The 13,111-nt window shown below is 33.5% G+C and overlaps 1 protein-coding gene across 1 annotated transcript in view; it reads left to right on the plus strand.

The window, feature by feature from the left end:
* Positions 1-13,111, plus strand: part of CD2AP (CD2 associated protein) — a 139,632-nt gene that overhangs the window by 57,685 nt on the left and 68,836 nt on the right. Inside the window, exons 4-5 of the mRNA XM_072733636.1 lie at positions 5,626-5,726; positions 8,749-8,869. Coding sequence (XP_072589737.1) covers positions 5,626-5,726; positions 8,749-8,869 — 222 coding nt within the window. The remainder of the gene's footprint in view (positions 1-5,625; positions 5,727-8,748; positions 8,870-13,111) is intronic.

Consider the following 13,111-nt stretch of genomic DNA (forward strand, 5'->3'; position numbering starts at 1 on the left):
TAACTGAATCAGTTGAAACCATAGTATAGACATGGTACCTTGTCCCTGGTCACATGAGTTTCTTATGATGATGATAACAGTATCTTCTAAGATTTTGATTTTTTTAATTAAGCAGTGTATCAGCAGGATAGCTAAAATCTTCGAACAGCTTAAATCTTTCAATTAATAGTCCAAGAAGTATGAGATTTTTTATTACTGAGGATAAGAAAAAAAATTTAAATAAGATTCAGCCATATAGCAATGGCTCTGTTTTTAGCATTTGATTATTTGCTTACTGGAGAAAGAAATGGACAAAAAAATTCTCACATTAGAAAAATTTAAACACTGCAGTAAAACATGAAGATGTAATTTCCAGAACCAAATGGAACCAAAAGTGGATCAGGAATCGTTCTGCTGCTGTCAGTGAAATTTTAGCATTCAGCCTCCCAGCTTCTGACAGTGGTATGTTTTCCATTTTAGTATTTGATGGGGAGATTGAAAATCATGAACTTAAATGAGAAATGGTTCTGTAATAGCTCTGTTTGATTTGAATATTTGGGTCTGTTTTTTCAGAACCATGAAAATATTTGCCATTCTTGATGGGCCTACATTTGAAAACTTAGGATTTTCTATTTTAGTAGGAAAAATAGGAAGTAACTTTATTGAGTGTAAAATTTTATAGAATTTGGGTTTTTCCCCAAAAAAATACAAAGTATTTTTTTTTAAGTTTTTTTGAAAAGTTTTTTTTTTAACATTGATGTGCTGAATGCTTTAATATCTGAATTTGAAGACCATGAGAACAGTGTTATGTGGGCAATCAAATCTACCAAATAAAACCTGGGAATGGTTAATGATCAAAGACTTGCAGTCTAACGGGAAAACATCAAATTACTATAAAACCGAGGTGATAGTGATAATTACCTCATAGGTTTTAGAGGTATCAACACATCAAGTAAATATTAAAAGAAGTGCTCAGTAAATGTTTGTTATTATTATTATTATAGTGTTTATACTATTAAGAACCATGTTAGAGATGTATAAAGTATTGCAGCTATGATTAAAATAAAGGGGGCAGTTCTGTACTTGGTTGTCAAGCAAGGTATATTTAAGTCTTTTAGGTAAGACAGGTCATTCACCAGATAGGAGATTGTGACATTACAGGTAGAATTGCTGCCTTTGAAGAGGACCCTAGTGCAAGATAAGGAAATACATCGTATTTACAAGTAGTAAGGATCTGGCAGGACTAGATTTTAAGAGCTATGTGAAAGCACTTTGTAATCTGTTAAGAGGCAGCATTGGTAAAATGGAAAGATAAAAGATGTTAAGTGTCATATGTGGGTATAATTCTAGTTTTGCCTCTTTTTAGCTCTGTAGTCTTGGACAGATTCCTATTTTCTCATTGGGAAATGATGATGATAACAAGCTTTATTGTTTATTGCTGGGGAGGTATTTGCAAAGGATTTAGAATAGTACTGGTACATAAAAGGCATGGAAGTCTATCCCTGCTTTTGCTTTACCTCCTTTATATTCTTCCTTCTTAATAGCTTTACTTATGAAACACCGATTGACAAGTTTTAGTTCTTTGTAGATCTGAAAAGCTATATAGAGGTTGCTTATGACAAAATACTGGTTATAGTTATTTTAAAAATTGACTTATATTCAGACATCCCTTTATTGGGTAGTCTTGTACATACTGTTTTCTTTTGTGCTTAGCAGAGGTTCTGATACATTGTAGAAATTGAGTAAATACTTATTGACAAATATGTATAAGCAGATACTATATATTGCCATTTGGAATGTAAAAAATCTCAAAGTTGCTTTAATTGTGCTGGCAACTAATAGATGAATTCAATATAGGCAGTCATTTCACCTTAAGGGTAAACCATATTTAAATATGGAATCATGAAAATTTTTTCTTTTTTTATATAAATGGCTCATATTTTGTAGTAATAATAGGGGCTGTTCAGATATTTTTATCTAATGTGACTCTTTCCTTTGGGGGAAAATTAGTTCCAGATAATTTACAAACTACTTTGGAAAACACTGGTGAATTATACTTAGTGTGAACAGGGGAAAAAACTACAAATTCTGGTTAAGATATAATAGGCTTCTCAAAGTTAATTGATATCCTTGGGTACCGGGGAGCTAATTAATATTCTTTATCTACTTTTACATCATTTAAGATACTGGTATTCATTAAAAAGAAGCAAGCTACATTTTTTTTTTTTAGAACCTAAGATGATCAAATGATAGGATTTCCTTTGAAGTGCACCCTGAGGAGAATAGAATTTCTTTTCAGGAATGTAGATTGTTTCTCTTTCATTTGTGAAATGCTAACTACAAAGACCATGTTTTTGGACACATTCTCTCAAGCTCACTTCAACTTCCCAAATTATTTAGGGACTATATTTATCTGTAGTGTAAGAGATGAGAAGTTTTCTTGCAGTATGCCTAAAAGACAATATTAAATTATTAAACATTTACTCAACTGTGATGAAAGGTGACATTTGAAAAACCTTTTACTGTAAACTCTGTTTACTTTTAACTCTGTAGGTTAGTTACAAAAGTATGATCAGTATTTACTTTCTTTGGTTTCTTCTGTTGTAAAACATTTAAAAAATTAGATGTAATTATTCCATTATGAAATAGGGAAAACAATTACTGAGGTGTAAGTGTTTATTTGGAGACTCTAGATTCTCCTTTGTGATTGTCATATCTGTTTTGCACCTCTTTAATGGTATTGATTGTGTGTAATATGCTTCTTTTATTGTTTTGGAGGTTCAGTTGGATTTGTTTTTTGTTTTGATAAACAACTTCATTAGATCCATAGAATGTCATAGCTGAAGTTACCGTCATGGTTGTCTAGTCCAGCTCTTCAATTTTGTCATTCAGGACATTGATTCCCAGAGAACTTAGGTCAAGTAACAAGGAAGTAACAGTTGTACTAGAACGTAAGTCTTTGGACTTTAAAGGTAGTGTTATTTCTTTTATAGCATGGCATCTCCCCCCACCCCACCCCCCCTTTTAAGATTTATTTATTTATTTATTTATTTATTCATGATAGACAGAGAGAGAGAGAGAGAGGCAGAGACACAGGCAGAGGGAGAAGCAGGCTCCATGCCGGGAGCCCGACGCGGAACTCGATCCCGGGACTCCAGGATTGCATACTGGGCCCAAGGCAGGCGCCAAACCGTTGAGCCACCCAGGGACCCCCTCCCCCCCCTTTTTAACTACATACAAAAGTTTATTTGGAGATGTTATGACATATGATGTGATGTAGTGAAGTATCTATCTAGACTGCTTCTCAGCATTCCCTTATGTTGTCAGCAACAACAACCTCTTTAGAACCCTTGTATAGCAACTCCTGTTTCCTTGGGAAAACTTTTTTATCTAGAATATCTGTCACATCTTTTCTACCTTCTTGTATTGTGTTCATCTTTAATTGTGTAACTCTTTTACCATTTCTTTGAATTCTTCTACATCTGCATCAGTTCAAACCTGTCTTTTCTATTAATTTTTTGGAATATTTGTAGTTTGCTCTAAATATTTACTATCTCATTATGTTATTTTTATTTTATTACTAATTGTTACTGTTTCCTAAGTTCTTTTAGTTCCTTAAGCATACATTTAAGTTAAGAAAAATCTTAGGATTGTTAGTGGTAAAGGGTTGATGGAATGTAGATACTCTTGACATGATAATTTCTTGGCATTGATGCCATATGATTAGGCCTAGATAATTGTTTATTCATTCAAAAATATTTAATGCCTATGCTAGGTACTAGGGAGAGAGCCGAGAGCAGTTAAACTTGCCCATTTATCTTCAGCCTACAGAGTATGGGGAGTACGCAAGAAAATAAAACATTATGATAGAATAAAAAGGAAAAAGTAAGTTGTTAATAACAGGTAGGTTACAGAAGTAAATAGTTTAAGTATGGGGTGCTACAGAAGCACAAAAGAAGAAAATGTAATCCAGGAAGCCATTTGGGAAGAAGTTTCTTCTTAGTTGAGATCTGAAGTTGAGTTGAAGACAGAGAAAGGTGGACTTTGTGGATGGAAAGTAAAGGGTCATTGGCAAAAGAAACAGTATGTTTAAATCTTAGAAGGAACAGAGCTTGTCATTTTCAAGCAATTAGAAATCAGTATAATTTGATCAGTAAGTGCAAGATTGAAAATCACCTAGGGGATCTGAAGCTGCAGATTCTGATTCAGCCTGCTAGGGCTACCATAACAAAATACCCCAGACTACGTGGCTTAAACAACAGAAGCTTATTTCTTATAGCTCTGGAGGCTAGAAATCTAAAATCAAGGTTCTATCAGAGTTGGATCTTGATGAGGCCTCTTTTCCAGACTTCCAGGTAGCTAGCTGTCTTTCCCTCTGTATCTTCACATGGCCTTCTATGTGTGTGTGCTCACATGCACATGTACACAATTAAGTGTGTTGGGGTATTAGGGCTCCACTTTTGTGACTTTATTTAACTGTAATTACCTCCCCAAAGGCCCTACCTCCCAATATTGTCAAGGACACAATACAGTCCATAACAGGTAGGTCTGAAGGTGGAGCCTGAGATACTTCATTCCTTTTTTTTTTTTTTTAGATACTTCATTTCTAAGAAACTTTGAAGTGATACTGTTGCTGCTGATCTGAGGAACACACTTTGAGTAGCAATAAGTCATCCTTTAATCAGTTATACCTGATTGTCTACCCATAGGTGCTTTAATGATTCAGTTTTTTTATATTTATTTAAAATTTAAAGTTTTAAAAAAAAATATATTTTTTTTTTTTTAGAAAAGATTTTATTTATTTAAGAGAGAGAGTGAGCACAAATGGGAGGAGAGGCAGAGGGAGAGGGACAAGCAGACTCCCCACTGAGCAGGGAGCCCAACACTGGGCTCAGTCCTGCATATTGGGATCATAACCTGAGCCAGAGACAAGTGCTTAACCAAATGAGCAAGCCGGGTTCCCCAGTGATTCAGTTTTAAAGATGGGAGTGAGTCTGGGTTCTCAACTCTTAAGAGTTTGAAAGGAGTTGAGATACACAAGACTGGATGGTTGTAAATGATCATTACTTATGTGAATAAATGAAGCTTGTTTAAAAAGTTAAAATTATTATCTTTACCTATGTGAGTTTGATTTTTATCTGTCAGAAAATAGAGCTCTTGAAGATAAGATACATTTTGGATTTGTTCATTTTGGGTCTTTTTAACAACAGACATTCTTAAATTTTAGTGCATTTTGGGTATTTTCAGCCTTTGATCAGGAAGTGGTCTAAAAATTACTGGCTTGGAAGACAGCTTGTCTGTGAAAAAATTTGTTGTGTGAACTGTGTCTTTATTGTTTATATTTTTAGTCTCAAAATTGGCATTGGATATTTTACTTTGGTCTAATTGGTGGGATCAGTTGTATAAATAGATTTCATAGCCAGGAGCCTGTACCTTATTTGTAGTTGGTTTAAATTTATTTTGGCATGTGTAGATTGTAATGTGAGAGCAAGGTGAAAAGCCAACCAGAGCTACTGTGGTTAGCTGCTTAGAATGCTTACATGCATAAGAATTCTCTGACAGTCAGTGTGGTATAGAAATAAAGATGATGCTGTTTGTTTTAATGATCTTTCTTAACCTAGTCTTTTGCTATTTCACTTCTTTTAGAGACCAAGAAGCGTCAGTGTAAAGTTCTCTTTGAGTACCTTCCACAAAATGAGGATGAATTGGAGCTGAAAGTGGGAGATATTATTGATATTAATGAAGAGGTAAGGAAAACATGTGCTAGAGATAAAGCAGCAATTGGAATTGATGCTCTGGGTATTAGAAAACTGCTTTATAAGAATATTAATTTTTCTTTAGAATTTTTTTTGCCATTTTTGTTGTATTTTATAAAAATCTTAAGATACAGGTTTAAAAATGGATCTTTAATGGCTTAATGTAAGGTTGTTTTATCTGTTGGAATAAATTCTTATTCATTCTTACTATACCTGATATTTGTGTACTGTTTTTGTGTGTGTTGACTTTAGGAATAAAAATTTTTTTAAGCTAAAGATTAATGTAATCTAAGTAGCTAAGAATAAAAATAAACATTTTCTTTCATTCTGAATTCACTTTAGGCCCAAAGCAGTAAAATAGAAGGAATTTTGTCTTTTGCATAGCAGAGGGATACAAAAACAGAATATTATAAAAGCTTTGCCTTGTTTGAATTATGACATTCAAATGTGAATCAAAACCACTTTTCTCACATTTTAATATCTTAGAATGAGATTTTAAAATATGGTAGACATAACTTTTTTCATATCTCTGCTTTTATCATTAAAAGAATATTAAAAATTATTTGGCAGTGAAGATCTCATTTTCAAAGTATATGTTTTGATATCATATATATAGTCATAGAGATTGATATCATAACATCCATGTAATGTAATTTATCACTTAATGTTTATATTAAATTCCAATGTATTTATATAAGACAGTTCTGTTTTGTTTCCATCAGGTGGCAATAATAATAATGTTTATTGAGACTCTATGTCTGAAGCATTATGCTAAGTGTTTCACATTTATTATTTTAAGTTTCTGAACAACCTAAGGAGACAGGAATTTTTATATTCATTTTATATATGAAGAGATGGAGTCATGGAAGATAAGTGATTGGCTGTACTGGTTACTGTTGCTGCATAACATGCTGGCCCAAACTTTGTAGCCAAGAACAGCTGTTTTATTAGGTTCATGTGTTGTGTGAGTCAAGAATTCAGGTAGAGCACAGTTGGCATGGCTATGCCTCTGTTCCGTAATGCCTGGGGCCTCGTCTGGAAAGACTCAAAGTTTGGGTGCTGGTGGAATTGGTACCTAGAAGGCTTGAAGACCGTTTCTGGAGACTATTAGGTAGCTTCTCCCTTTGAGTTCGCTTTCTCACCATATGGGGCCTCAGGACGGTTGGACTTACTGCATGGCATTTCAAGGCTCTTAGTGACTAATAAACATTTCAGTGAGTATGGTGATAGCCTTTTATAATCTGACCTTGGAAGTGATAGTGTCACTTTCACCACATTCTTGGGTACAAGCATGTCAAAAGCCAGCAAGGTTGAAGGTGGTGGGGACAAGGACCACCACTTCTTCATGGAGTGTTAGGATTACCTTGTAGATGATCATGTGGGATAGGAGAACTTGTTTCAGCCATTTTTGCCCAAGTCCATACATATGGGATGCAGAAGAGTCAGAATACAAATCCACATAGTTTGAGTCATTATTCTTTACTGCTATACTATCCTGCCTCTTAAGAATTCCTTAGTTCATAGGAATTATAAGGTTATTTACCTTAACTACTCAGGTGGTGCCAGTTTGGGATTGCAGTGTAGATAATTGGGTTTCCTGATGTTTTTCTCAATTTTATCTGTTGCTTTTTGGTCACCATATCTATCTATCATCATGGTTTGAAGAACTCTCAATCCTGTGGTGTCTCCTTAAGTCTGCTAAAAAAAATTCTGAACTCCTCACTCTTACTGCCTTCCATTTCTCTCTCAAACCCCTTCTATTCTAGCCATCTTGTATTTCAGCTGTATATATTCCAGGAATAATTCTTTTATTTTTATGTCACCATATTTATCACTTGCTTTGTAACTAGAAAAGTCTTATTCAGCCTTTAATATCCAGCTCTTTTGTCATTTCCTTTTAGGGGAACCTTTTTTGAATCTTTTAAGTCCTCTCGTGCTCTTATAGCATTTTGTTCATAACTTTTGTTGTAGCACCTCTTACATTATATTGTAACTATCTGCTTAGTGTTTGTTTTCTTCTTTAGATTGTTTCACTCCAGGGCAGAGATTTCTCATATGCAAATCTCAGTCTTTTACAAGCAGTTAACATCTTGGCTTACACATAGTGTGAGTGCCTGTTGGATGAATAATTTACTAAAGTTTGCTTTGTAATTCTGAATTAAAACAGATTTTAAACAGAATAAAGAGCCTTTTCTAGTAGTGTTATTTCATATACTACTGTGATGTGAATTTTAACAGTGTATAGTTTACTTAAATTTTTTTTACCTATTAATATCTTTTAGCATCCGTAGCAGAAATTATATATTTTAAAAGTTATTAAATAGTATTAACCATGAAAATTAGTAACTTTGATATTAGTGAATGTATATATTTTTCTTAAGAGTTTGGTTTCTGAGGATATTTCTGGTTGAGGTAGGGAGAAGTGTTTAGGGGAGCCTAGCATTTGGATTTTAAAAATGAATGATTTTTTTTCTTACTTGGATTAAGATTCACTGTTTAAGTTAAAGGTTTAGTAATTTTATGTTCCATTTGGGAAGTTATATTCTTGTATTCATCAACCTTTTTCCAAATCAGAATTTTTATCTACTTAAATAATATATGAAATATATTACAAGTATTGAAATAATTACAAAGGGAGGCTCAGTAGTGTTAAAAGAGTGATGTTCTAGAAGAGAGCTATGTACTTCCTGCTATTAATACCTTATTCTGGGTTATCTGATATTCTTATAAAAATTATTTACATCATGGATTGCAATTGATTACAAATTCTCGTTGTAAATGTTGTAAAGTGCTACTGATAATGACTAATTGATCAGTCTAATCAATTTAGATTTAATCTACTTACAAAATGTTTTTCACCATTGTTGTTTTCTTGTTTTCTTACAGATCTAAGGGGATTATTTTGCAAAACTAACTTTGTGCTCATTCAGTTATGTAGCTTAATTTTTCCATAGCAGGAAGATTTTCAACTTTAGAGAAATTTTTATTATTTTTGAGTTGTGAACTCTTTCAGGTAGAAGAAGGCTGGTGGAGTGGAACCCTGAACAACAAGTTGGGACTGTTTCCCTCAAATTTTGTGAAAGAATTAGAGGTAACAGATGATGGTGAAACTCATGAAGCCCAAGAGGATTCAGGTAGATTATTTTAAAAATTTGAATAGTTTTAAATAAAACTATATATGATCTAGTGTTTGGTGTTTTTTGGAAACTGTTCTTGTTGAACTATGAGCTAATTTTTTTCTATTTTTAAAAAGCAGCTTCTGACAGGGACTTAAAAGAACTAAATATCCAGGCAAATAATTTAATATCTTTTCCTTCTTTGAAGTCGGCTTCAACCCAAACTAAATGTTTAGTACCCTGATTATGAATTGATACTACTTAGGTTAATCTGATTTCTTCCCACTTAAGATGTACTAATATAATGTTTTAATTTGAGTTTGCAAATGGCCTAACTACTTCAGCGATTTTAGAAATTAAAAAAAAATATATCTTGCTTTTGTTTTTGTTCATATTCTGATAATAAGTTACATTTTTTTTGTGTAGCCAGAATGTCATTTAATTATTTTGTGATTGCCCTCATTTATAGGCTCACCCACAAATTCATCTTAAATTAAAAGTGTGAGAACAGGGACGCTTGGGTGGTTCAGTGGTTGAGCATCTGCCTTTGGCTCATGGCATAATCCCATGATGTGGGTCGAGTCCCACATCAGGCTTCCTGCATGAAGCCTGCTTCTCCCTCTGCCTATGTCTCTGTCTCTCTCTCTGTCTCTCATGAATAAATAAATAAAATATTAAAAAAAAAATAAAAGTATGAGAACATTTTATCCCAAAGCTAAATTTAAGAATTTTTGAGAATTGCTGTGGAATTTGGTTGTTTTTTTTTTTCAAGGTCTATTTATATTTTAGAGACAGAATGTGTGTACATGATCAGAGGGAAGTGGAGAAGGAGGGAGAATTTCAAGTAGACTGCACTGAGCATGGAGCATGATGTGGGACTTGATCTCACAACCCTGAGATCATGACCTGAGCTGAAACCAAGAGTCTGACACTTAATTGAATGAGCCATCCAGGTGCCCTTGTTTTGTTTTGTTTTTTTTAAGAGAGATTAAATTCATAAGTGATAGTGTAGGGATAAGTAGGTCTTTTTCTGTATGGAAAAATATGTGTAGTGAGGTTCAGTATATTTATGAAAATCAAGACATTAAATATTGGCAGTATTTAATATTGATAATACTTTTTTTTATTTTTATTTTTTGATAATACTTTTTAATCTGTAGTTCACATACAGATTTAATTGTTCTAGTAAATGCTTTATATAGCTATTTTTTTTTTTCTCCCAATTCCAGACAAGACCTTGCAGGAAATTTATTTCTCAAGTTTCTCTGGAATAGTTTCCCAGTCTTTCTTTGTTTTTATTGACAGTTTTGAAGAGTTTAAGCTGATATTTTATATAATGGATCCCAGTTTGGACTTTCTTTCTGATTTTTCATGATTAGTTTCAGGTTGTATTTTATTAACAGGATTACAAAATTATGATATCTCATTGCATTGTATCAGGAGGCACAGAATGTGTGCTTTATTTTTGGTGATATTAAATTTGATTACTTTGTTGAAGCTGTGATACCACTGTAAGTGTACTTTTGTTTTTCTGTATAACTGATAAGCATCTTGTGGGGATAAAATTTGAGACTGTAAATATCTGTTTCCTCATCAAACTTCACCCAACAGTTTAAGCATCCATTGATAAATTTGCCTGAATCAGATACTGTAATGGTATTTGCAAAATGATGATTTTCTGACTCCATCCCATCTTTGTTTATTGACATTCCTCTCTGAAGAGCTTTTCTTGCTGCTCGGTTTTTGTTTATTCGTGTGGACTCACTGGTGAGTTCTGTTTACTCACTAGGTATTAATCAGTTACTGTTACTTATTTTGGCCTGTGAAAGCTCCTTCAAATTAGTTTGTGTGATTTTTTTTTTTAAATCAACTTTATTGGAAATATACATACAATAAAGTGCCTATCTAAAATATACGGTATGATGAGTTTGACAAATGTCTACATCCATGAAAACCACTGCCACAGTAAATGTACAAAACATTTGCATCACCCCCAAATATTCCTCATTCCCTGATACAGTCCATCTCTTTTACTGCCTCTGGTCTCAGGTGACCATAGGTCTGCTTTTTTCTCATTATGGATGAGTTTGCATTGCCCTGTCCTCTGAACAGGTCTTCATCATTGTTTGAGCACTTTGTTACTTTTTAATACAAAATATTCCAGGCTCATGTTGAACTTTCCCTACTTCATCCTGAAATCAGCTACTTATCCAGGCACTCTTGGTTTCTTTTAGAGAGGTATAGTAGTTAAACACTGAGATCTGAGCACAAGTGTGCTCATTGAACTTGGAGTGATATTGCTTCTGGGCACTTTTAGTAGATAAAACTGGAGAATGATTACACATGTACACACATGCATTTCTTTTATCTCTCTACCTACATGCCTACCTATTTCTACTGGTACCTCTAATTCTAGTTTAATACCACAAGGTACATTCTAGTCTACAATGATTTCATCTTTTGGCCCATCAGCCATAGAGCGAATGAAATAAATAATTGAGTTTGCTTTTATATTTAATCATGAGAGAACTAATGCTTAAAAAGCAGCATTCGGATCTTTGATGTTATCAGTAGATTGTTGGGATGAGTATGGAAAAACAACATGAAAACAGTTTCTGAAGTGATATACTGGAGACCTTGGATTTTATAAAGTGTCAGGAGAAAATGTGTTACTTTACATAATCATAAAATACTGCTAATTGTTCTGGAAACTAAACCATATAAAACAGATCTAGTAATGATGAATCACATATTAAGGAAAAATTGCCAGTTAACGATTAATAATACCACATTTTCCGGAAAGGGTTTTAGGAATCAATTTTAGTAATAATTAATAGGTAACAGAGTGAAGGTATAAATCAGTCTGGTGAGTAGTTTGAACTCTAATCTTATTTTTAGAATAAAGTAAATGACCTTAGGAAGCAGTCGAGGCCAGTTTAATCAGTGAATGTTTTTTAAGCCTTTATGTGCTCAGTGCTAGGTTGGTTTTGTGAGGGCACAGAATCACCCTCTGCAGTCCAGAAGCTTAAGGTCCTAGCCTCTGGAAGATAAGACAGTTAACTCAAACTAGTACCTATCAGCCTGGAGTAAAATGATCTGAATATCAGAGGTGCTGGTAGAAGATAGATCTAAACAAAATATATTGCTTGTTACTTAAAAAAAAAAAAAAAAAACTTGGCACATTTTCATCTTTTCCGAAATACTCTAGGAAACTTTAGAAATATAATCTGCAACTCTGCAACTATCTTTTTTTCCTTTTTAAAAAGATTTTATCTATTTATTTGACGGAGCGATCACAAATACCCAGAGCATCAGGCAGAAGGAGAGGGAGAAGCAGGATCCCCTAGGAGCAGGGAGCCCGATGCAGGTCAATTCCAGGAGTCTGGTTGGGATCATGACCTAAACGGAAGGCAGATGCTTAACGGACTGAACCACCCAGGCACCCCTGATTACAACTATCTTAAAGATGTTATTTTCTAAACTCCTGTTCTTTGCTTCTAATTATTCTTCCGCTTGTTTTCCTCTATACAGGCTTTTAAAAAAAATTGTTAATTGTTATAAAAAACATATAGAATTTATTATCTTGACCATTTTCTTAGCATCAATTCAGAAGTATTATGTATATTGACATTGTCATGCAGTAGATCTACAGAACTTTTTCATTTCACAAAATCAAAACCCCATACCCATTAAGTAACTCCTCATTCCTTGTTCTATGAACTTGACTACTTTATATAAATGAACTCATACAGTATTTGTTTTTTAGAGATTAGCTTATTTGACAAAGCATAATATTTTCAAAATTTGTTCATGTTATAGCATATAGCATGTGATAGAATTCCCTCGTTCAGATTGAATAATCTGTTATATAAATGTACTGCATTTTGTGTAGCCATTTATCCATCCTTGGATGTTTGAGTTGTTTTTACCTCTTGGCAGTTGTGAGTAATGCTGCCAATACATGGGCATACAAATATTTGAGACCTTGTTTTCAATTTAGATAGTCACCCAGAAATGGGATTGCTGGATTATATCCTAGTTCTCTTTTTAATTTCTTGGGGGGAAATGCTATATATTTTCCATGGTGTTTGTACCATTTTACACTTCCACCAACAGTTGTATAAGGGTTCTAATTTTTCCACATCCTCAGCAAACACACTTTTTTTTTTTTTTGACATTAGCTATCCTAATGGGTTTGAGATGATATCTTATTGTGATTTTGATTTGTATTTCTCTAAGGATTGGTGATCTTGAACATCT

The sequence above is a fragment of the Vulpes vulpes genome, chromosome 1 (assembly GCF_048418805.1).
Source record: "Vulpes vulpes isolate BD-2025 chromosome 1, VulVul3, whole genome shotgun sequence".
Classification (NCBI taxonomy): domain Eukaryota; kingdom Metazoa; phylum Chordata; class Mammalia; order Carnivora; family Canidae; genus Vulpes; species Vulpes vulpes.